The sequence below is a fragment of the Ischnura elegans genome, chromosome 8, assembly GCF_921293095.1.
Source record: "Ischnura elegans chromosome 8, ioIscEleg1.1, whole genome shotgun sequence".
NCBI classification, from domain to species: Eukaryota; Metazoa; Arthropoda; class Insecta; order Odonata; family Coenagrionidae; genus Ischnura; species Ischnura elegans.
The window spans coordinates 45610612-45637040 of NC_060253.1; the positions used below are offsets into that span (position 1 = coordinate 45610612).

The window sequence follows — 26429 nt, forward strand, 5'->3', positions numbered from 1 at the left end:
ATAAAAAATGCACAGAAGTGAGAAATGGCACCATTACGCGCTGCATATTGAAAGTTTCCGACCGGAGAGACATGATCTCTCGTAATGGGTTTTCTCCGCAAAATCTGACCGCCTGGCGTTGAATAATGATAAACCTTTCGACAATGGCTCCTTGCCCTACTAAAAAATAAGAGAGCGAGGGGGAAGAAATATGACAGAAGAGATGCGCATAGAGCGATACCGATACATATCGTAGTAGTCATGAGTGGAAAGAGAATATCGGTAGGTATCGGCGGAATGAAATTTTTTCAAATAGGTTCTGCAAGATTAGGTGTTCAATCCTGGATTTAATAACCTCTGCTCTAACCTTAGTTCGTTTTGCTACATATGATATTTTAAGGTTACATAGTATTTGTTAACCGGACATCTTTCCAACAGTGAAGTTTCGAAGATATTCTCGGCGTTGATAAAATAATTTCTGCATTTTTTTCGGGCCTGAAGACCTTCGACCTGAAGACGGCGGCTGCAATATCAGTGCAACTGTGAAAGCCCAACGGACGCGGTGAGAACCCGAAGGAAAACAGAAGTCATCTTTCCAACAGTGGTAATGCGTTCTACATTGCCGAAAATTGAATGAATATCTTTACTGAGTTCAAAGAATATGAAACTGTTGGCGTTATGTTCATGTTTAACGTTCACCTAGTATTCTATAGTGTTTTCTCGGCGTGTATCGTCATGAAAGTCTATTCGAGGTTTCCGCCGTGTCTATGAAGTGTCTGCCAAAGTGAATATAAATAAGGAAACTAAGTTATAAGGAAAATTGAACTAAGTTATAAGGAAACCGACTCGGTTCTCGATGTTTCACCAAGATTTTAAGTAATTTTGATATAGAGTGTCGACGATAATGTAGTGTATACAGTGGTATGGAATATAATTAATAGCTGAAATGTTTTTAGGTTTTGAGGTAGCCAATGATTAAAAATGTTAAAGAAGCGGTCATCTAGTCATAAAACATGCCGTGAAACATGCGCGTAATTACTAAAACGTGGGAGCTCTCTTTCAGCTAAAAATGTTGCTATCGTTAGCCATAAAAAGGCATGGATAGCGAAAACATGGCATTGGGTTAAAAGAGATCATTGGTTGAATATAAAAAAGCAATAGTAGCGCATCCTGCGTTTATTTGATTGTAAATATGAAAAAAACACTGAGCTGATTCTATTTGAATGATTCGCACATCTTCTTTTCGCCTCACGAGGAACGCTTTGAATTTATGATCGTCAATTATCATCACTCATATCGCTCGATTGAAAACTCAATAAAATTTCAGCCAAATGGTTCGGCTGAACGAGATCTAACTTATCTTAAATATCGGTTTGGCATCGGAGCAGTGGGAAATATCGACATCGCGTCGGCCTCAGTAGGAGGAGCCAACAGCTTGCCGACAAATATGGCACAGAACCAACAAGGAGAAGGGTCGGAAGAGAGGGGGATCACTTTCCCACATGGATGGTGATGGAAAAGCAGAGCTGCGAGCGCCTTGGGGGTACGACTCCCCCCTTCTACGGCAAACTCTATAACACGAACGGAATTGTGGGAAGGGAGAGCTGAAGGAGAAAAAAAATATGGCACGGAATCTCTGCCGACGGTGAAGGAACATGAGATTTATATTCCCGCCCACCGTAAGAGAAGATACAGCGAGAAGGATATAGAGATGCCCGGGGCAGGAAAATACGAAAAAAGAATAGGATAGCAAACCCTCAAGGTTAAGTCTGGGCGTGCCCATTCCCAATAAAGACTATCTCCCCGATGCTAATTAAATTAATGCTGCCTTGCCCCACGGTCAATAATCCCTCGAAGGGAATTTCCCAAGCCTCTCCTTGGAGGTGGGAGAACCCAATCTACGCGATGTTCCTCCCTGCTATCTAATTTCGCCGCCGAAGAGAATGAAATCTCCCGCCGCTGTAAACGCCTTCGGAGGTGGATTTATTAGATACCTACCTCGTAAACAGACGGTCGGAGGAAATGATCTGTTTGAACCGTGAAATGGAGGTGAGGCAAAATAGAGAGGCATGGTTTAAGGAGGTTCCTTCCTAGTAGGAAACTCTCCGCTCCATTACGCAGAAGGATATCAAGCGGTTAACTTGACAATATGCGGTTATCGCCACAATACGTTAGACTAGTAAAGCACACATGTCGTTCTACTTGGGTTCCTGGTATTTTACGTGAGTGAATTGCATTTGCCAATTTCATTTCTTTGAATGTTTCGGTGGGCAGAAATCCCATCCTGAACACGTAAAACGTTTCGTAAATCGTTTAAGTTATTGCAGCAAATCTATAGAGCCATTTTAAAAATCATTTCCTTCTTCTTGGTTGCCTGGATACCTATTCTATGATTTGTAAATTTTTAAGGTAAATTTTAATTTAAATTCCGATATTTTACCCAGTCAATCCAACAATCCACCATCACTAACATAAAAAATAAGGGGGAGCCATTCTGGTTTCAAAATGCACAATGCATATCAGATGCACGAAAACTTCATTTTTAACCTTTATAAGAAATATATTTTATCTTTGCTATTTACTAGATGTAATGGAATAGGGAGCGTTGCTTGAATAAAGAAGTAGTCCGTTTGTTGAAATAAAAAATATATAGGAATATACCCGCAGTGGTAACAGAGTTTTTAGGACTGCGGGTGTTAACTCTGTGATTAGGTTACCCTGTTCATTGAAGTTTTAAAATCAGTTATTTTATTCTGCTTTACTTGTGTGGCAGGGTGTATTCTGTTTTTGGAATCAAGCGTCCTATTGGTTCTTGATATGGTTTTCACTGCTATATGTCGCATTATTAATTATTATTCACATTCCATTGAATATTTATCTCTGTGTAACATTCCCTCTGAAGTGTTCTTCCTTCCTTCCTAGAAGAACCTTCTCTTCCTTACGGTGTTTCAAATCCTTAGTATAACTTACCTCTTATTCTCGTCAAAAGCGCTCTCCTCGTCAAATATTTTCTCCTTCTACCTCTTGTGCTCACATTCTTTGCCTCCTACACATTATTTGATACTCCTTTAATTTTACTATTCTCTTCACCTATTATTTACTGTTGGGTAGTTTTTGGTTTTGGTGTAATTATTATTATTACACCTAAGTGACCATGTATCCTCACTTATCATGTGTATCTTCAAGATAAAGGGCAAACTGTATTTCCATCCGAAAAGGGAACCAACAATACCTTTCATGTGACAGCCACGACTTCTGGTTAATTGTTTCCTTTGCTTAAGAATAGGGAAAGGGGGAGTCACCTGAAACAGCGCTTGCGAATCAACATCAAACGACTGTTCCAAGACTGACAGGCACGCTCTAGCCAACCTCCCATGATGTGAACCCTTAAGCGCTTGTTAGGGTGTAAAGTAGAGGTAGGAAATTCACTGCTCTCCTCACAGACGTGAGGAATATCAAAATTCCCTCTAAACATTCCGCAGTAATTGAATGTTAAGAATGGGTAAGGAATTTATTACAGAGTATGGACATTCTGATGAGGAAATGGAGACTGCGCCGTATGAGATAAAGAGACCGTGGTTTGTACTTGTTTTCGGACTGCCTCGTTAATAGCCTATGGGCTTAATATACTGTATATAAGTTTTATGAGATAATTAATATTTTTAAATTAATTAAATTGTACAAGCTAATCTTGTTAGCAACATTTTTGTTATTTGGTTATCCAAGTAACTCTAAAAACCTCACTTATACCGCCTGGAAACCAAGTTAATACCTCTAATGGTGGTTGTGAAAATATTGGTAAGGCAATGTAGGTTCTCCCTGTTATCTTTCTCTGCATGAAACTCTTCCACTCCATAATGATGCTATCTCAGGTAGACCCTAGGTAACGTATTTATCTCTATTGAGTAGATGCGAGATAAATGTTCATATTCTCATCACCATTGGCCATGAGCATTTCCATCCTCGTGATGGAGCTTAGACAGAGACACACGGTAGATGTAAACTGACGCGTGACGGCCTCATCTCCGAGAATATTTCGTTGGAGCAAAGGTGATTCAGGGTCCCTCCCACGCTCCATGACGCCATTCGGAAACATCAACTTCATTTTCCGTCATAGCCAGAGTGGCACTACATTTTAACTGCAAAGCGGACGTTGGCGATTATGCTTTCATGTCCAAGCGCCGCAGGGGGAGGGCGAAGCACAGTGCCGCCCACTGATTCCCGCCACTTGATTGGCACTCGAGGTTAGTTCTTTGCCGCCCGCTCCCCTGACTCATATAGCTCACGGAATGAGTATCGACTAGCGTGACCCAAACGGGTGCTGTTCAGAGGACTTCTGACGGTTAATTGAAGCGTGATGGGTTGAGCTAAGGGAACTACGTAGAGCTGGCCCCAGTCCGGCCTGTAGAAGCTGTATATATTTCACGCTGCAATTTCTGGCGCTTTTTGATCGGTTTTCAGAAATGACTGCAGCCTGGTGATGAGCGCTGAGCGATCCATTTATTGCCAATGTTTGGAATATATATAGATATATATTTTAAAATCCCCTTCCGACCTTGACTGACTGACTCAGACATATGTTTGGAGTGAACGAGACGAAATATCACAAAAATTCATAGAATCAACCACGACTAAATTTATTTTAAATCCTCGGAAAAAATATCTAAACACTATTTTTCAAATTTTTTAACTATACCAGTGTTGTCAACTGCCTCTTGCCTCATTTTGGGTCGATTTTTCAGAAATGTCATCTTTCGAATCTGGACCAAGTGTTATATCTAGAAACCAATTTTCAGACCGATCGGTGCACTTTTAATTTTGGCTAAATATTGCAATTTCACTATTTCCTTAATTATTATCTCAACAACGGAGGGAGATACGGTGTTTCATCATAGGGTCACAATAGAAGAGGATACGGTGTTTCGGATATGTATATATATATATACTACTTCATTCATTCACACGGCGCCTTAAGCGCAAACATACATATAAATTCAGAGGTAAGGAAAGAAAGGGATAGGAACATGGAATAGAAAAAGGACGAGGACAACGGTGCTGTGGTAGGTGGAAAAAAGCCAGAAATCAGAGGGTAAAAATGCGGCCTGACTATATATATATATGCGGTGTCGTGGATAGTGACCAGGAAAGGCCGAAGCCGAGAGGGAGTTAAGGTTTTACTCTTGCGTAGAACAACAATGAGAAGTTATGAGTCCGATAGAATAGTTATCGTTGCGACTATAAATTTGGGTTAAAAGCCCTAATAAAAGCTTATTTCCATGTGAAATTCCTCTCGCTTTCCCGTCATTGACGCAAGGGGAGACTTTTGTGAACTCATTTAAATGTGCGATTGACGACAGTACACCTGGTAGCCCACCGGTGAAACCACTATTGCAATATTCTGTGCCGCCCACCCTCCTAGCTCTATTGTTCGCGTAATTATATCGTATATCGTGACCAAACAGGTGCTGCTCAGAGTATTTTGGGTAGTCAATTGACGCGAGATGGAGCACTTTAATTCCACCAGCTTAGTGCAAGCTTTGGAGAACAATATTGAGTAGCAGACCAAAGTAGCATCGTTCTTTGAGCACATTATACAGCAAACTTGTTTCCGCAGGTGTTCTCTATACATATATTACCTGTGATGTTGTGATTTTGTTACCCTAGTTATACTAAAATTGTAAATCCAATTGGAAACATACTAAATCAAAAATCCCGAATAAGTATGCATATTCTTTTGTGTGGGGAATTTTAGCCGATCAGAGCTCTATTTACTTCTTTGCCGAAGTATATTTTTTTTGGTTGTGTAATGGAACGTATTACTACACATTATGTGGAATGAAAAAAGTGTATTTTGATCCTAAAATAAAGTTATATAAGGATAAGGTGAAATCTCAGCGATTTAGTTAAAATTTCACTTTATCACACTTATCGCTAAATTTTTGTACCCATTGCCCTTATTTTAGCTCGGTTTCTTTGCTTTAAAAAGGATGGCTCGTATCCCAACTGTTGGTTTAACCGAGCCTGGTATTCAGGTTTTGATAGGCTCGCTGGCCAGGAATGCTTTCCCTATGGCTCTCGGAGATCAGCAGCATCAAATGGCTTGACCAAACGGGCGTGCTTATTTGAAGTGAAATAGACTGAGGAATGGAATTCCGCAAACCTTGTTCATCAGTGGTGGGAGGGCCATATATTGAATGACATCCGTGCTATTTTCGCTCTTAGTGATCCTACATTTGGAAGCTTATTTCATTGTGGCTTATTCTTACTGTCGGCGGCAAAATGATGTGCCTCTGTACTTTGAAAATTTATATCTGGGCTTCAGTGCATGCCATAATAATGAATAATACGTAATTTAAAGGAAATTTTATTCTCAATTCTGATTAATCGCTTGTTTTATGAAAAATTAAAAAAATTCAAGACACGAGAGTGCAATAGATGACTCCGCGCGCCATAAAATTAGCCGTCTCGTCAACTTCATGAACTTTGTAACTCAACCTACGGAAAACTACTACGTCTACAACATTCATGTTCCACAATAAGTTGCATGACATTAAAAGTCCAGGTATTAATTTGCAAAGTACAGCGGCACATCAATTTGACGTCGACAGTAATGCCTTTTTAATATTTATTGGATTTTCCCTACTTTGTTATAAGGCTAAGCATTTCTTTTACCGGTGAAAATTCCATTCCACTTAATTATACATCGTGTTATTATTTTCAAAAAATCGTCTTGAAAATTCGATTATGGGATAATCTATGTGGATTCCCCTCTGAAACCACTTTGAATAATCGTGCTTATATATTTCATTTTGTATATGCATCAATCTTGATAAATTAAGATTTTTCTTTCATCTTTGGTTTCACTTTACACCTCTCTCCTTTTGATTGAGAAATGTGGCGCTTGTTTGTCCTATGGACCCCTAAATATGTCAACCTTCATGTCATCCAAGTTGGATGTATGTTTTAGTATTATGTCTTACGAGACAGCATTTCCCAGGTAGTGTTAAACGTTACTCGTTTTCTTTCTTTTATTTAGCGCTTGAATATTCACGCCATACTTATTAGGATGATACCTTATGAGTATTGTAACAACGGGAACTTTTCTGTCTCCCTCCTTTTCGTTTTTAGTCATAGATTTTTAGATGGCCCCCTTCCTTATAAATGCTTGCGTTAGATTACGCATGCCTTACTTCCATTTGAAGATAAGATTTCATTAAAAATCTCGAGTATTTCATGTTAAGGGGATTTACTGATAAGTTTGATGCAATATTCCGCTTTTTATAAGGTGCATCTTTTTCACTAGCAGGTGATGGTTTTCTCTGTTGTATTTTCCGATGTACCTTAGCATTTATTTTTTAGGGGCTGTCAAACGGTACTCTGAAACGTCTCATCTATTTATGATAACTTCATAACCTTGCTTCGTGAGAGAGAATTTTGCGTTGAAAAATGCTTATGGTGGAAGAAGTTTTTAAAGTACTTCGCCGACGTTAGAAAACTTCATCCACTCCAAGGAATTGTACGACGCCTACAAGTTAGACGCCCACTACTTCTCTGCTGCTCACCTAATTTTTATTTTTATTGGGATCTCATGTTTTTATATTACGTGTTGGAGAAGTCAAGCACCTACAATTTTTAAGGATACCAATCATCATTTAATGAAAAATTGTCTTGCTTCGAGAAGTTTTTGTAACCATATTTTCTTCGCCACATCCCTGTATCAAACTTGCTTTATAACTCGGAGCGTTCCCTCGGCGCCCTTACATTATCGCTAGATGCTCCTGAACGTGGAGTTATTTTAGCAATGGTATTTTAAAATTCATCAAATGTGTGTTCCGTTTTATTTTTACTCCCGGAAAAAATAGAAAAAAAATGAGACAGCTTGCTAGCGCGTACTTCTGTAGAAGTACTTGCATTTCATGGGAAACGGCATAGATTTTTTTCTCTTTTCCTCACCAACTTAGAGCACGAAGCTATCTCGCCGCTTACGAAACTCCCGGCCGCAGGAACGTTGTTAAGATCTGAAAGGAGACAGCTTTTATTTTTCTTTTGCTTTCACGGAGAGGTGCGGGCACCTATTGTTTTTAGTGCGAAAATATTTTTCTTTTGCTTGGTGCTAAAATTGTCCCGCCTACAATGAGTCTTTTTCCCATCCGAATATGCACTTCTTGGACTTAGTTCCACTTCAAAGGATGTGCTCTCATAAGACTTTTTTCTCCTTCGACGTCTCTTTGTCATTCGTCCCACTTCGTGATGGAATTTTTTGGAGTGAAGTTTTTTATTCCGTCCGGTTAATGGTGTCTCAGTGCCTTGATAAAATTCGAATCTTGAAATTGTGTTCTTATATGGACGAAATAAATTCTATTGTTGCTTGTTCCCCATCAGAAGGCGTTGACTTCATGAAGCTTAGGATAAGGTAAAAGGACGATTATCGTTTGAGGGCAGATTTGGAGGATGCTATCTTGTCGATAATATGGAAATGTCATCTCAAAATTTTGAATATTATTGCTCGAAAGTGCTGTATTTTTTCCCGATTGTACCAAATGTTAGTCTCTTTGATAATCATCTATCGGATCTAAGCCCGAGAAATATTTAATCAGTTACTTGTTTATTCAATCGGTTACGAACCCCTTATTAATATTCGTCCTTTCATTTCAAGATGAATCCATGGTTTTAGTTGGGATAAAATCGGATTGAAAATATTTCATAAATTAGCCTTTGAAGTATTAATTTGAATAATATTTCTTTACCTTTGTAAGGATGCGTTTTTATAGCTTTCGAGCCGTAAATATTTCTTAATTCCGTCTTTTTGTGCCTAGTTGCTTTGAAAATGCGTCATGCGCTATAAGTGGAAACATCTTAATTCTTTGGAAATTGTATTGTTGTTTAAATGAAAGAAACTGGCATTTGTAATGCTTATTTTAACTGCTGTTATTTATGATATACCACTGAAATCTATGGAAATTATATTGTTCATAAATTGTGTTGATCACGTAAAATATTGCGTGAAATTGTGTGTGATGAGTTTCGTTTTTATTCACTCGCAAATCCTGAAATTTCTTTTCATGTTCGCTATAATCAGCATCGTTAAAACACTTGCTGATAATGTACAATTTTACTGTCCATTTCTGTCCTCGGTTATCGTTTCCTGTAAATTTTCATTCATAGCCAATTCCATATGAGTTGTCCTCATTGTTAGGAACTTGATATTCAAACTTTTTTTTCATCCTCAATTTTAACCGGGTTTTCTAGCGTGTTCCGTCAGTATAGGTTGTATATCCTATTCTCATAGCACATCTATCCTCCAGCGTACTATCATCGTTGCTATTTCAAAATATCCCTTTATTTTAGCACGCTGAGTTCACACTGATAGGTAAAAAAGCAATTGTGAGTTGTGCATTAGTTTGAGCATGCGTTCTTTTCTTTTTATCTTAGCAGGATAAAGATTTATATATATTTTTGTATTTTAAATTGCGATGCCTAACAATTAATCTCGTGCATTCTCATTAATATATTTAGTGAGAGTTCCGTAAATCCTTACATTTTTTGAAACAAATATATATTAAGACGAAAAATTTTTCACTCATATAATGAGTGCAAATTTGTGCGTTCACCTAAGAATTTTTATCTATCCCACGTTCATAGTTAAAATTATTTCCACCCCAGTGGTCAAAAATTTAACTGAGAAAGAATCATCCTTTGAGAGATAAAAGGATATTTTTTTAGCCAGCCATGTATACATTCGTTCGGAGAAAGTGGATTCATATTCTGTGAAAAAAACAAGCCCTCAGGCGTTTTCTTCCCTTTTGTTCTCGTGAGACTTAAATTTTTAATCTGGCTTAGCAGGAAATGATCACGGTATTCCCTGGACAGCTTCTCCCAAGTTGTGGTCTGAAGGTCAAGTAAGGGCAAATTTTTTTAAAACAAGTACTCTTTGTTAGTTTCTGAGAGCTGGTTGCTATGATGTGGTGTATTTTATTTGTACATCCATTTTTGTCCTGTATTACTCAGCGTTCAAATAAATTTAATGTTGTTTGAAAATTCTAGCTTTAGTTATCCATCAACTTCGAATGTTTATCGTGATTTGTTTTTAAATGTCATCAACGATAAATGTGCAAATGGTGATCAACGCACTGAAAAGATTACTGTTAAATCCGGGCTGACGTTAATATGACTACATAAATCGAATATATTTAATGCTTGCGGACCAACGTATTTCTATGTTTCGGATAAATTTGGTTTTGAAGAAAAAACTCGCTCATTATTCTTCCGTGGGTTATCAATAATTTGTGAAATTTAACTTACTGTCTTTCATTGTCCTGTAGTCAATAAAGTTATCAAGATATTTATTTTTAAACGATTTGTGGAAGTTGTTGATGAAACAGAGAGACGTCTTTCTAAATTTACAAGATTAAGGTATATATAACTTGCTTACAGATTTTCAATGGACGGCTTTGTAAGTATATACGGCTATTTCAACTGAAAGTTGGTCGTTTCGTCCTATCTTTTTCCTATTTGAAATTTTGGGTGACATTTACCGTTAAATTATTTCGCCAGTCATTTTGTTTTTATTTTTTTTCTCCAGAGGGTCTTTTGTTTAATATTTTTACATCAAGTGACTTGTTTCGGTCAATTCAGTGCTATAAGGCTGTCTGAATATAACTAAAAATGTACATAGTATAATGTGACAATGTAAAGTTATCTTTTTTAGGTGTCATATTATAAAATTAGGCTTTAAAATGTGTCGCGTACATTATCCTTGCGCATGATGTTTTTGATGAAATTTTTAATGTAATCTTTTTGATGGTCGTTCCATTTCTTATTAACTATGCTAGACGTAGTTATTTTTCGTGCTAGTGGAATGAAAAAAAAATGTTCGAATAACCAAGAGAAATCCGCTGCTTTTTTGCGTAGTGTTTGGGCTAAGGTTCGGGAGATTAACCAGTCGAGGGGATCCCATCATGGGTTATTCATTGTATTCCCTCCGTGAAGGTTCTCGTAAAATCAGGAGAGCAATAAATTGACCTTTGTTCTGGTTCTTCCCAGTTTTAAGGGTACGAAGAGACTCAAGGCATTGTGTTAGCTCATTTTGTTAGGAGCGGGCCAATATAATGCGTCGGGTTTCTTTCCTTCCTTTTTCGCTTCTGCTTTAATTCCGTGCCGTCTTCTCTTAACTCCATGTGACATCAGCTATTAACTGTAATAAAGGGTTGCTCATTATTAAATTTGCGCAAGAGCTCGGGCAGCCGGAATTGGAAAGATTGCTTCGGGGGCTGAACTCTATTATTATAATGCACCCCTTATGCTGTCATATTACATTTTACATTCTCTTCATGCCTCATATTTTTTGCTAATCGTATTAATTAAAATTATCCTTCTGCATAGGCAATCCTTTCTGAAAATCTTTTCAAAAGAGATATAACTTGCGTTTTTTATTGGCCGATAATTTGCCAAAATGAAAAAATTGCCGCGACACCCTAAAAAATCGGTTTAATACTAAACACTATGCGTATACTTTTAGGGATTTGATTTATTTCAGTTGCCTAGTGGAAGCCATAGCGGCAAGCTAAGGTGGTAAAAAGGAAATGGAAAGCTCGCAACTTAAGTTGTCGCACAGGACAGATTAGGGTACAATAAGCAGAAAGCTCTGGGTATTATTTTAGAGTGATTTAATACACAATACATAAAGAGCTACAATAATCATCAGTACAGAGAAATATTACAGAGGATTCCGGCACACTTACAATGCTTGCCCTGAGGGCTGAGTCTCTTAGGTCTGCCGTCGGTCTGCACTGTAGCGGTGACACGGGCGAGTCTATCCTGAAGGGACACTACTTGGTCTTACCGAACTATTTCCGGGAAATAGTTCGGTACTGATGGTAAATGTGCATAATTAATATCATGGACTTAGATTTAATTTTATTTCCTGTTACAATTACTAGTTTTGAAGGCTTATTTTGTAAAGGATTTGTACTTTTACTTTATAAATATCCATTTGTATGGCTGTAAAATCGATTGTGCTTGTGCAAATAATTCATCCGTAATTGCTAATCCGAGATGATTCATACGGATACGACAATGAAACGCACTCCAACTGCCCTTTCTCTATATTTATGTTCGCTATATTTGAATTTCCAGCCCTTTCTTTTTAGTCTTAAGTATAAGTTTAAACTGCTGTACTCTGACTATATTATTTCACAGTATTTTGCTGCTTTGCGCGACTGAATACTGTGTAGAAAATTGGCTTTAACTTTTATTGATATGTTATTTATACGTATTAAAATCTTCAGGTTAACCATGAATACGGTTTATTCCTATTTCAAGGCCTTCGCAATGAGTAAAATGAAAAACTTAATGTTCTGTCCACTGGTTTATTAGTAATAACAACACGTTTCGACGCTTACCGTCATCATCAAGTCAAATAAAAATATCATGACTTGAATAATAAAATCAAGACTCGGCCGGACTTGATCTTTTTATTCCACCTTATGATGACGCTAAGCGTCGAAAGGCGTTGTTATTATTAATAAACCAGTGGACAGTACAGTAAGTTTTTCCCTTTATTGGCGAGCAGTTCCACCATATCTCACCAAAAACAATTGACCCTTTCACGACGAGGGTGATTGATGTGTATTTGGTGAATGAGCGCTAATCCATTGTGTCATTTCCTCTCTTGCAGACATCCAAGAGTTCTATGAGCTCACGCTTCTGGATGAGAGTAAATCGGTGCAGCAGAAGACGGCCGAGACGATTCGGATCGCGAACAAGTGGGAGATAGCGGGGAGCGAGGGGGGCGGATGCCCCATGGCGCCCCCTGGCGGGCCCCCGCTCCTGCCCCCGGCCCACCACCTCCATCAGCATCTCCTACACCACCAGCCTTACCCCAACAACGAAGTGAGTACACCCTCTCTCTCTCTCATTTCGGTTCAATAATTTATTTCCTTTAGGACAACTGTTCATATAAGAACGTTACTACTGTAATTTTTCGTGTTGTGTAAAGAATTATCCTTTGTTCTGATGACTGAATGAGTGAATTAGATATTCACAGGCAATTAGAATAGAGTATTTTAATGAGTATATTAAACTGACTGAACCCACAGCCATGCTTTTCAGCGCCTTTTCAAATGAGCCTTTGCGAAAAAGAATTACTTCCGAATAAAAGCTCTTTAATAAAATGATCAGAGTGATCTTTTATTTACAGTGCTATTTTTAAATTGGCATCTAGTGTATGAAATTACGTATTCTATGGGTGATATCTTTTAAGTTTATCAAATTTAAACTTTCCGTCGGCATTTGATATGACCGAGGGCAGTTCATACCTCTCGGTAGAACATATTTTTGTCATAAAGTTTATACATTAGGAACATGTGAGTGTCCTTAATGAGTTTTTTTGGTTCTTAAGACTCATTTAATACAGGCAATGATTTTTTCATTTTATTATTTAGCCACTTCCCTTTCACTTCAAGTTACAATGGACATTAGACAACACTTGACTTGTGCAGGAATTTACTGGAATAAAAGAGATAAGTTGGTCGTAAAATTCCAATGCGTATTTGTTTTCCAGTCAGGTCACCGAACTAATCGTGGAAATGATTACTGACGCAACTTGCCAATAAATGATTTTCTTATTACTATGGTGATTGAGTGTCATCAGACTCGTCTGAAACTCCTCCAATTGCCTGAACATGAACGAAATTCCTTAATTCATTGTAACTCCTCCCTGAAAAACGGCATAACTTTCCTAATTTTAGGTAAAAGAAAAATATTATGCATAAATGCGCTGATGTGCCTCCCGATATTTTCTGAACTATGTGACATTAATTCACCGTGTCTCAGGTCATTAATGTACCTATGTAATCGGGAGCATGATAAAGTGGAATGTATTAAATTAAGTGGATGCGGTTCTGCTTTAAGAAAAGAAATACTTTTTACGCATTTCAACAGAACTGTGGATTTTGCCATTTTAGTAAGTATTAATTTTAGCATGACCTCGCTCTAATCTGAAGCCACTCGCTTGATGGGTTCCATTAGTCCCTTTAAATCCGAGATTTCATTAGAAAATATGGACCGTATTCATCTGTTTATTTTACAGATATTTATGGTTGAATATTAATCGGTAATCGAATAATATAAACTATCCATTACGCGGTTCATTTTTTAACGAGATGTGACAAAGTGATTTAAATTGGAATGCGATCTCAGTTATTCATTTGGTTGATATGAAAAGTAACCTTTTTCTGATGACGTATCCAGCTGTTGAAATTCCAAGTACGAGATAGAAATGCTGTTCGATGATTGGTTTTTAATTGGACATTTTCCTGCTAGAGTGAAAAAATCCGGGGTCCTTTCCAAGAAAGGCAAGCTCTGCTTGTTATGTCGCTGCTATAATTCTCTAATTGTTAAAATATTATGTTGTAATGATACTTGCATTTTAATGTTGTAACATTACATACATAAAATAATTCCATTCTAATGGACGGTGTCCTGATAAAACGGCGTTGAAATGAGTACGGTGATATAATATAGACGGATAAGGTATTTTCCCCATTTCCTTACCATTCTTGCAATTATTTCCAAATATATCCATTTTCGTTTTACTTCATACGTATTTATTTTCACAGTATGTGGGAGACATTTTTCTTTTTAAGTAGTTTAGGTATTAATAATAATATCTTTTACTTCCTTTCACATTCTAAATTCCTTAATTTTAGAATATCACTGCTGGAAAAAGTGTAATATATTACACCCTTAAAAGCCACTTTTTTATTTTATGCCCTTAGTCCCCTCTCACTCCAAGGAGCAGTTTTTGATAGGGCCATGGGAATAAAAAAAAAGGGTGTCCAGTCGTTTTAAGTGGGGAAAAAAGTGGCGCGGAGGGAGAGGAGAAGTATGGAGGGGATGGGAAAGAAATGGTTTCCGTGCTCCGGTGGTCATACGGGCGGAGGAAGGGAACGCGATGCTTCCTTGAGTTGGCGATGCCTAAATGTACTCCAGACCTGTCAAACTTCCGCGCGGAGTTGCCCTCCTTCCTCCTCAGTCAACATCCGACGTCATTGTGATATGGGACCCACTGTGGAAAGTTTAGAGGTTTGGCCTGTGGTCCACCACTGCTGTCCGTCTTCGGAACTTAAGGGAACTGCTTAAAAATAACGTATGTTCTGTGTTGAGCTTTATTCAGCCAAGTTTAGGAATAAAGGGTTCAATTTTATCCTGAAATCTGAGGATAGCAAGTTCACAGGCTTTAAAACTATTCATAATTTCCATTCATTAATGGAGAATTATTCATAATCACGTTTTGTAAATTGTGTTTTTAATAATATGTTTGCGGTATCTATGGAAGTATTTCTCAGGGAAAATAAATAGTTTTGTCAATGAATGGAATAAGAATGAATTGCGTCGTATGAGATGGCGAAAATAATAACCTTAAGCAATGATTATAGTGAGCTGATATCGTTTTTACTCAATCGCTGCTGATTGCACAAACTGGAAGTTTGATGATGTACATCACAATTTCTGCGCTGACGAATGGGAAGATAAATTGATACGCATTATGATATCTCAGGAATGTGGCTGACCTTTCTTTATCTAAACTATTCTTTGAAATTAAAAAAAAACTCTCCATTGTATGGGAAGGGAATTGAGGTCGTCTGTGCATGACAATTAAAATCTGCGGAATTATCCACATACTACAGGTTTAGCGCTAGTGATGATTATTGTAATAATGTTATAATTATGGCGCTATCTCGATTATGTCATATCGATACTCTTTCTGTTATTGATTTTGATGAATGTGTGTTGAGTGCTGCTTCACCGAAGGATGTTCTAAAAAAATATGTTTTTCATGTTTGTGTGCTTTACTCGGCGTTATCTCAGATCCCAATGTATTCCTATGTGTTTCTGTCTAAATAGTGTCCTGCTAGGTTATTCCTCTGGTATTGTGGAAAAGTGGTGAAATTACTGATTCCTTCAATTCTCTTTCCTTCTCTTGTTCATTCATTTCCTAAATGCCATCAAGACCATTGTTCTTTATCGATAAATCTCCAGTCGCTCCATTTAATTCACAAATGCGAGCCGGTATCGACCTTTGTCCTTGAATTTTCATGAGAATTGGAGGTTTTTCAGGATTCTCATTCCACTCTGAGTAACTTTGTGCGTTTGTTCCGTATAATTAATTCAACGCCCTTGTAAATGCTCACCTTCGTAATTTTGTATCATTAACTTTTTCGGCACTCTGATGGAAATACGTCGCATTTTCCTATCCCCATTGTTGAGGAAGTGTGATATTATAATTATGTGGTCATGTTCTTTTATAGAATACTTAAAAGTGTTGTTATACATTAATGAAGTGCCTTATAATTTTCTCTCCAAACACAATGACCCGATAATATGATCAATTTTATTGGCTCGGTAATTTCAATGACGTTTCTTCATCGAATTCCGGTGTAATTTTACCTACTTTGTGCCTCTCGATTTTCCTAATATTTTGATACGCCGTGGATATAAGCAACCTTTATGTAACAACGCAGTGAGGGAAAACGTCAACACAGGATAGTTTGGCTTGTCGAGATCCTTTCTGTTTACACTCACTTTCACTAGCTTGGGTTAAATATGCCCGACAGTCCTCCCAGAGAAAGAAAACCCATGGTTACAACTAATCACCCTTGCTCCTTTACTGGCTGCTCTGTCTTGCGTAATAATTTTTGAAAGCGGTTTCTAATTAAATACGAGTGTGATGACTTTCAGCTTTTTTCCTCTTATTCTCCGATGGTATTATTTGGGTGAACAAATCGAAATTACCGTATTTCCACATTAATTTTCGATAGGAGAGTTGACTCACAGTATGACTCTCCTTCAATGGTATGGCAGAATCAAAATCCAAGTTGTGTAGAAAATGGCCACAGCTTAATCCATTATTTTTATTGATTGGCATGGTATTTGGAGGAGGCCACCGACATTTTAGGCCATTTTCGAAGTCGAGAAGATTGGTTGAAACCCAATTGTTGGCATTTGCCTGCTCTTAACGAAAGACGCCTAGGATTAGGTGCTGTAATTGAAGTGTTCTTCACCCAACGCTTAAGTAGGAATCGGCCAAGGCCCGAAAAATCCCTACCTCCACCGGGATATGAACCTGAGCCCACGAGGTGTGAATCCAACGCTCATGCCACCACGTCAACCCAATTTCCATTCATTTATTTGCACAGATCAGTGCGAAAAGGAAAAGTTAAGTGGCATTCTAAGTTAATGTCAAAAGATTTATTGTGAGGCGGGATATTAAAAAAGTCATCGGTAGTAAAAAATATGAATTATAAATATAGGGTTTAAAATCTCCGATGAAACTGTTGCTCATCACAAGCCTCTGAATTGACTTATTGAATATCTTTTTGAATTTCTGTGTTGGACTAAGTTCTCAATTTTATCTGATGCCAATGATTTAAAACTTGTTTTTGTGACAACGTGCTTCTATTAATTGATTCGAATCACTTCGTCAGAAGATGTATGCATCGACGGGTTTTTAATTTATTAGCTTTTATTACCGATTCTCTATCTAACCATGCTCCAATATACGCGGAAGGAAGGCCACAAGCGATTTTTTGTGCTTGAGCTTCTCACCTGTATCAGCTGCTATGCAGGATTCTGTCAGAGGGAATACTTACATTGTCCTATCTCGCGTCATGGATGAATAATTTTCACTCCGTTATATTCCTCACCACTACTTGTTGAAAATGATCGCGCATACCCTCTCGTATTCATCGGTGCTTGGCTAGCCAAAAATATACTACAGGAAGGGTAAATATTTTAAATGTGTTGCTACACATTTTATACATCGGGCGTCACCTATACGTAGTACACGTATCTCATTTATCATGAATGAGATGAGCTTTATTCCATCATGTGTCATGATATGCGTGCGCCTGGCTCAAATGAATCATGAAACTTAAAAAGAAAAACATCCCGGAGTTAAGGGAGCAGCAGACGGAATTATTAAGCAGAATGCTAAATCTTACAAGTTCTATCCTTGTTAGCATATGCGGGTATAAGTGGCTGTCATAAATAGAAATGTAATTGGTGGCTAAAGTTTGAGGATTACTCTGATACTTTTCCTTATGTAGCTGGTTGGTTGGTTCTTATTTTACTCATTGATTTTTTAACATGTGGTTATTAGTATACATCTAAAATTGCAGTCGTATATATCACTATCTTAAAATATTTTATTGTTTACTTAACTAACACCACACCTTTTCTTGCAGAAATTTCGAATGATTTCCTTTTATTCATTTATTCTCATAAATAATTGATGAAACGTCAAAAAAAAAACAAATTAAACAAGTGAAAAGAACTAATTTACCTGTCAGTTTTCAATGCATTTTCATTTCTATTCCATGGATTTTGGATTGAGAGTATTATCTTCTGTTGATTTTTGTGAAAGCGTAAATTATAATGGTGCTAAACATTGTGAATCGTTAAGTTAAAAATGTAAAAGAGTACCCAACTCTAGATATAGCGTTAAATGGTTCATTGGTGTGAATTATGAAACTGTCAAGAAAATGTTTGCTCGAAAGCTGGTTCTTTTCTCTACTATTTTTTAAGACTTAAATAGCGTCTGGGGTGAGTTGAGGTGGTTCGTGGAAGAGGAGGAGAAACATATATCGCATATTTTAGGAAGTTACCCTTGAGATATATATGAGATGGAGAGAATGAGGGAAAGGGATGTATTCTATTTGAATAGCCACATTTTCGGAAGGAAATTTATTCTCACATTCCGCGTTCCCTTTCGTTCTTATTTTTTTTTCTTTTCAATTCGTCGGAAGTTTTCGTTCGCGGCCCTGCCACAGGGAGCTCCCTCCGTCGCTCAGGCTTCGACGCCTTCTGTTCTCATTCAAGATTTCACCGCCTGAGGTATCCCTGGGCCTCGAAGCGTGTAGCTAGTTACCTGGTATTCCCACCATCGATCGGCGGCGCCACCTTCCTCCACCGACGTCCGCATAAAAAAGTCTCGAGGACTTCTCCACCCATCTTCCACCTCCCCCTCCAAATTGCCCGACTTTCTAATTGACTTGAAAGTTTTTGGACGGCCCGTCGCAGTTGAAGATCTCTCGATGGGAAGTCTCAATTTTAGTCATCCGAATAATTTTTCTCACTTGACTTATCGACGAGGGTATGGAGTGAGTGTGTTGTCAGTAATTTGCATTTATCTCTCTCTCTCTCGATCGGTTCCGAGTGTCCGTTTCCATGAAATTCCAAGGCCGGTTTTTAATGCGAATAAAGTCAAATTAGTCAAATTATCATTTGTCGAGAGAGATGTCTTGATGACCTTCTGGTTTACGCGCATTCAATGCAGTATAACTTGGTTATGACGTCATTTAAGGGACGACACAATTATTGATGCCTTATCAGAGTGGCTCTTTTAAATGGTTATTTAACCAATTGATCAATAACACAGGAGAAATAAAAAACGGGCAGTCGTGGGACTGGCCGACAGAAGTGAAAACTGAAATAATTATTATCCATTTATTTTTTACATAGATTTAATATTATTAAAGAACTAATTTTTCCAGTGATACTCATTTTTCAACAAAAATTGAAATTATTTTTTTCAACAAACTGTTTATTATTAAATATATATTAAAATACGATGTGTATGAATAGAAAGTAACATCATTTATTTATTAAAATATAATATGCTTTTATTTCTTTTATTTAATATGCTTTCAACCTATAATTGTTCACTATGCACTTAAAATAAACTGCCTTAAATTGTACTGACCTGTATTTTTATAGCGTGTACTCTTCTGCACGTTCATCAACGAGCTCTTTATATTTAATGAACTTAAACAATATACACTATATATTTTTATTTTCAATTTTAATATTTTTAAAACAAAAAGACTTTAACAGTCTATATATTAACAATATATTAACAAAGTGTATATATTAATCTCTATTAACAGTCTACAAAATAATACGCACTGTATAGAAAAAGTACACGTGTACAGTATAGAACTAGAAGCAGACAGATGTCAGTATTCAGTATGTAAAAGTATTGCGGGGACGCAAACTATACCATTGTATACACTATACACACTATGCATATGTATATCTCGCTGTAGCGATCGCGGTGTCGGGTCGGTGACGCTCACGCGAATTCTATGCTTTTTCCCCATCCCGCAAAAGTGCTTAACGCCGCTAAAGAAGTTTTCACTTCACAAGTTACGATTTTTCATGAAATACATACTTAAATGAGATTTTTGGGGTACATACAAAAGCAACTAAATTTATGAGAAGCAGTTTTGTGAGATTTAAAATTTACGTAAAAACGTAATCCGAATGAAGTGTTTTCATGCTAAAAATAAAGTATTTTGTCTAAGTAAAGGCACAAAAAAGTATGTTAATAAAAATTCACAACTTACCATGACGTTTCGATGAAGTCCTATTGCTGAAAGAAATCTCGTATTTTCTTTTGGACAGTACTTTTTTGCTTGGAGCCGGATTTTGTTGGCGTTGTATACGAGATTTGAAATCAATTGACGGTAAATTCGAAGTTTTTATCTGCGCTTACATTTTTATTTTTGTGGGACTTAAGAACGAATGACGTTATATCTGTCTTGACGTTAGCCCGAGGCCGTAATAATCAAGTTCCTCTGTAATTAATTACACCGTTATCATGTATATCGCTGTGGAAATAATATTCGTGCAGCCCCTCAAAAGCACTTACTTCAATGTACTGGATTGAGTTCATACTGCAATGGCAATTTACTATAAGCATACCAGTGCATTATTGCGGTGAACAGTGATCACAAGTTACCGATGTTTTTCTGTTCCCGCGTGGATGGTAATTGCTTACGCATTTGATTGGTCAATAGTGAAAGTTGCTTGTATTAAGAACAGTATGATCGTGGACTGCCGAGAAGGAAGACATCCTATGTCATTCTTTATGTTCTTCGTTCTCCTATGTTTGGTGTTTTTGAACAGCTATTCACTCTACCTCGGAAAGGGCTGCGCTACTAATTTCTTATTTTCTCAATTCTTCTTTGGCCTGAATAACTACTCATTCCTTAAAATTCCATTCATTTTTGTGTCGATCTTGTTTCTCTTTCACCTCAATATCACTCATTAGTACCTATTTTACCAGAATAATCAATAATATGATCATTTTGACTTTTGAAACAATAAGTCCACCATCGTACCAGTTTTTATAGTGCTATCTAGAGCAAAACGCATGTTTGCTGGGGGATTGTTGTAACCGACTATAATTCAATAGTTTTCAGCTATTTTTATGGCAAATGTCGCCATTTTTCGACGGCAGATTTAAAAAAGTGTAATTTAATAAATATATAAAAGGCGTATTTCAATTCCGTGTTTGAAAACCGGTTTGGTTTTTCTTTTAGTTTTATATTTCATGATCGTGGCGGAGTATTTTATCTAATGCATCCCATTGTTTAGATTCCGCATCAATTGCTAACTATATGGAATGCCGTCAGTGGATTGTGTTTACTTTTTGATAGCAGTATATGGCAAGTATTTGCTATTAGCTGGTCCAATGCAGCCTTTTTAATTTCTAAATTCATTGAAGGCAAACATTTCACTATCAATTTTTTTGCTGTGACTTCGTCGCTCATGTTTGTACATAGGTTTTGAAATCCACATTAATATGTAATTAATCGCGTTTTCGCTCCCTATTATTTTCAATCTTTTAGCGTTAAACTTTTAATGGAAAATAAAAGGACCCCCTACAGCTAACTTTAAATGGAAAATGGTAAAAATTATTTTCTCCTTGTGTTAAAAAATACCGCTATGAGCGTAAATTGTGTCAAGTTTAACGGAAATGTCTCACAGCCCCAAACGTTTTCTCACTCAATGATTCCACTCGTAGAAGATGCGAGTATTGCTCACCCCACACTAAGCCGTGGGTGATTCAATAACACTCGTCAAGTTAGGGGGTAGTTCCTGTCTGCAGGCTTCACGTTAGATATTTACTTGGAACCCTTCGATCAGTAGTAAACGCTTCACTCAATAAGTTGCCATAAGTTCACAGTAAAAAAATTAGTTCAGAACCCTCGCCTTCATCTATTGCTTTATTCCAAAACAATAGATTGAAATTAGATTATATATTTTAAGTGTCCTAGGATCATCTTTTGATAGTATAGTATAATATTGAATATAATATATTTTATTGCTTCTTAAAAATTTTAAATTATCAGGGCAAAAAAACAAGGTGGAGCTTTAGGCGTAGGTTTTTTCCTGTAGGTGGGATCACCTTCACAAAATAATCGTAATACTATGTTTGAATTACAAAAAGTCTTATAAATACACGAATAGAACTTATTATGGTACTATAATAGCTTTCATTAAAATGACCTCGCTTTGCTTCATGATTTGGTTGAAGATTGAACCTATGCTTGTAGAATATTAAAAAAACATAATTCTTATACTATGTTAATGAGCTATTGCATGCATAGAATAATAGTTTTACTTATTGCGTACGGTATATTAGATTGCCATGAAGATAAAGTTTCCGTCAAAAAGAGTTAATGCTCTCCAAAATAAACACTTCTTTTGCATCCGCAACTCAAATGCGTGGAAGATGAGGTAGATGGAGGGATGCTTTCTGTGGGGAGAGGCGTTCTAATCCTCTCCAGATAAGTGGATTTTAAGACGAAGAAAATAATTAGGAGATGGCTTCCTCACGAACACAATCGATAAAATTTCCTCGGTCGCTTTCAAGCTAAATTTTGCGACGTCACAGGGGGATACATACGATACGGTAAGCCTATCGTGTGCGCTGTGGTCTTGGTTAAGGTTTTCGCTAAAGGGTGCAATAAGCCGCTTCTAAATAGAACGATTAAGGCAACATCTACTCTCTTCGGTAATGAATTCAGCCCCAGGAGTGCTTCACGCTACTTAGCGTATTTCAACATCTTACGAATTATTTCCACCCTGAAATCGATTCGGACGAATCTTTAATGATTTAGGAAAATAATAGCCTTGGTGCTATGAGCCAAAGTTTCAATTTCCTATGTAAAAAGATAAAAATAGGAATAGGAGTTATTCCATAAATTTTAAAGATATTTTTTAAATGGAGCAAATCATTTTTACCAGTTTCCATTAAAAATTTGTATTAGGGGGTCATTTTATATTTAATTAAAAATTTAGCGCTAAATTAATGAAGATAAAAACGAGCGAAAACGTGATTAATCGAATACCAATGTTGATTTTAGAACCTATACACAAACATGATCGCCAACAGTCCCGCAAATAAATGGGCAGTGAAATCTTTACCATCACCGAATTTTGAAATTAAAAGTTTGCGTTGGACCAGTTAATTGTAAATACTTGCTTTATTCTATTTGCAATAAATAGAAACTAACCACTATCATTGTACTCCCCTTGTAGTTAGCAATTGTTGCGGAAGGAAAACAATAATATGCATTGTGTAAAATGCAGCACTATCGAGGGTAAAATAGTAAGCTAAAAGGGAATAGCAAACCGGTTTTCAATTACAGAATTAAAATACATATTTTAAAGATTTATAAAATTTTCTCTTATTTTTAATCCGTCACCATAAAATGAGATAAACTGCAAAGTATATTCTAAAATTAGCTGAAAACTGATGATTATGGTCTGCAACAACTGACCCCCAGGAAATATACATTTTGCGATGACGTCGTATTTTGTGGCTGGCGATAAAGATTTTTCTGAGTTATAAATATATCATCTACGAATTTTTCTACCATTATAATTCAGGTAGGGACTTTTTATTCAAGTAATTTTAGGATTTGTTCCCCATTCTGGAGCTCAAACTTGGTGACATCGACTGAAGCGTGGTGGAAAATGGCATTTGTATATTAATATTCGGATCTAACCTAAGTAAAACCCGATAAACATATTCTTCCAAGATTCTAAAACAGTATTCTGTGGCCTTGGTGTTACGCTGAAGGTGAGGATAATGTAGTGAGAATGGGCGAGGGTATAATAATGGGGTTAATAAATACCATTCCTTGGGAAAACATGATACCTCGGTCGTAGAAGTGGTGGGGAATTTATTTCCATAGTTAGGTACCGGAGCAAGTTATGAGGTACTTATCCCGTGAAAAATGCGAGTTGCCTGAATTCAGGAAATTATCTTATTTTTGGCCTTGCATTAAATGAATTTCGTTGGAAAAAATGGTGATTGTCTTTGTTATCAAAATGTTAGAGGAAAGCCGCGAAGTAAAACTCGGTCAAAAATCACTGTTACTACGTTTTTCAAATAGACAACTAAGACTCCTGTATGGTAGTCACCAGTAACGAAATAAGTATGAATAAAGTTTGGCATTAGGTCTTAATGCTAAATAAAATCAGAATAATGGTTGTAGTCGATATTTTCACTATATAATGGATATTTTTGCTATATTTTGGTCATGAACGACAGTGAGACAATCCTAGATATTCCCATCCTGTTTAATACAGACTTCATAAAATATGGACGAAGAAATGGAATGAATTGATTCGGAGTGAATTTTTTTAAGCTTTTTTTGATGGAGGTATGTGATGCATAGTGCATTTTGTATTATTTATAGTTGTCACTTATCAAAGAAAATTTTGTTATGAAATCGTAAATTTTTTAGTATGTTGTTAGCATTACGAAATAGGGTGGTAGATTGTAGGAAAATGGTATGTTGATAAGAAAGGAAGAAAGGATGGTTATTTTTCTATAGGGTACAGTTGCGACTGTGCTGCATATGTATGCTCAATTCAAGCAGTTGGATTTTGAATTCGGGCTTATTATGGCGAATGTTGGATATTGGGGGTGGATGGGAAATATGACCATTTATAAAAAAATAATTAATGGAAACGAAAGCTGTTTGTATGCCACGAAGAGGGGAATGTGACCGTTTCTGAGGAATTTACATGCATAAAGAAATAGCTTCTTTGGGAGTGAATATGTTTTCCGTATGCCCTCATCCCCGTTCCTGTTTGGTGGAGTAGCATGAAAAAAATAAGAGAAAATAGTAGCGTATTGCGGTCATTCTTTTCCACGCGCAGCAGTGAGTGTATTCATCGGTAATGAGATCGTAAACAGGAAATAACGGCCTTTCCCAAGGAGCGTACGTAGACGCTTTTGCACGGGCGGGTACACAACTCAACGTAGCGGCACGCCGCGCCGTGTACCCACTCCCGGAATCCAGCAATAGGTGGCGGGGGGCGCAAAGGCGACCGAGCATATCCCTCAGCTACGACAGACGAATCCATTTAAGGTTTTACGTTTGCTTCTACAGCTTTATTCGTTGGTCGAGCCGTATCATTGGGTCGTTGACCTCGTGATTCAAGTCTCTTTTCCCTGGATTGCCTTTGGTGCTAGAAGTTGATGCTAAAACCCCCTTCAACTCATATCATTCCATTCATTGTTTTTTTATGGTGATTATTTTAAATAGAGGGATAACACGAATGGAAATTGAATAGGATTCTGAAATTCTCATTTCAATTGAGAGCTGAAATTTTATGCAGGTTTTCTTTGAATGGTAAACTGTGGGGTTGATTTTTATTGTGAGATATACTGGTATTTTCCGTTACCAGATGTTGCTGAACTTAATTTTTATTTCGCTAAAATGGTTTGAAGGAAAGGTCATGTTTCGGAAAATCAACCCCTATTAAATTAATGTCTTTCATTATTTTATTTTTTAAACTCCACGGTTTTTAAATATTCATTTTCAGCTGTAAGTAATTTCCAAGTGAGATTGCTAATCGATATTAAATGGCTATTATTTGTCCTTAGCTTTTTGAATAGTTGGTAGAGCTGTACTGTTTGTCTTTTTTTGCGTTTTGGAGTGTCTGTTGCGAAAACATTTGATGCATAGTGAAAAGTCCGGAGAAAATAATGAAACAGGCTTTCATTTAATTAATCGATTGGAGATACATCAACAAACACATATCAACCCGCTATCTGTGTTATTTCCATGTGGCACTAAGTATTTCTAAATCAGCCGTTTGATTGATTAGAAGAAATGGAAAGATTTTAGAAAGCACTAAAGGTATATTTAAATTTTATTTTATTCATTTATCGGCCATGAAAAATGTAAGTTCACTGTTGACCTCTTACAGATGGACTACGTAAGAAAAGATAATCCACTTGATGGTTCAATGAGAAGGTTGATTTGAAAATTTAGATAACGTATTTCCTGGAACCAAGCGATTCAAGTATGAAATTCACACATTATATGGTGGCTTATACTTTTACTATCCTGTTTTTATTTTGTATGAGGTTCTTAGAAGAAGGAAACGGAATAGTGAAAATTTCTTATGGTTACGTGAACTTTGGCAGTGAAAGATACGGCGTCATATTATGATGAGTTTATTAAAGTGGAAAGGTCATTAGTTCTTGGGATTGTGATAACATATATCTAACATAAGTTGTATGTAACTTTTTAGTCAAAGCAAAAAATGTAGGGCTAAAAAGGACATTCTATACAAGAAGT

The 26429-nt window shown here is 36.9% G+C and overlaps 1 protein-coding gene across 5 annotated transcripts in view; it reads left to right on the plus strand.

The window, feature by feature from the left end:
• The window catches only part of LOC124163629 (disks large 1 tumor suppressor protein), a 1021363-nt gene that overhangs the window by 450653 nt on the left and 544281 nt on the right, over positions 1 to 26429 (plus strand). For all 5 annotated transcript variants that reach the window (XM_046540661.1, XM_046540665.1, XM_046540663.1 and 2 more), the window contains exon 3: positions 12656 to 12870. In XM_046540661.1, the coding sequence (XP_046396617.1) occupies positions 12656 to 12870 (215 nt within the window). The remainder of the gene's footprint in view (positions 1 to 12655; positions 12871 to 26429) is intronic.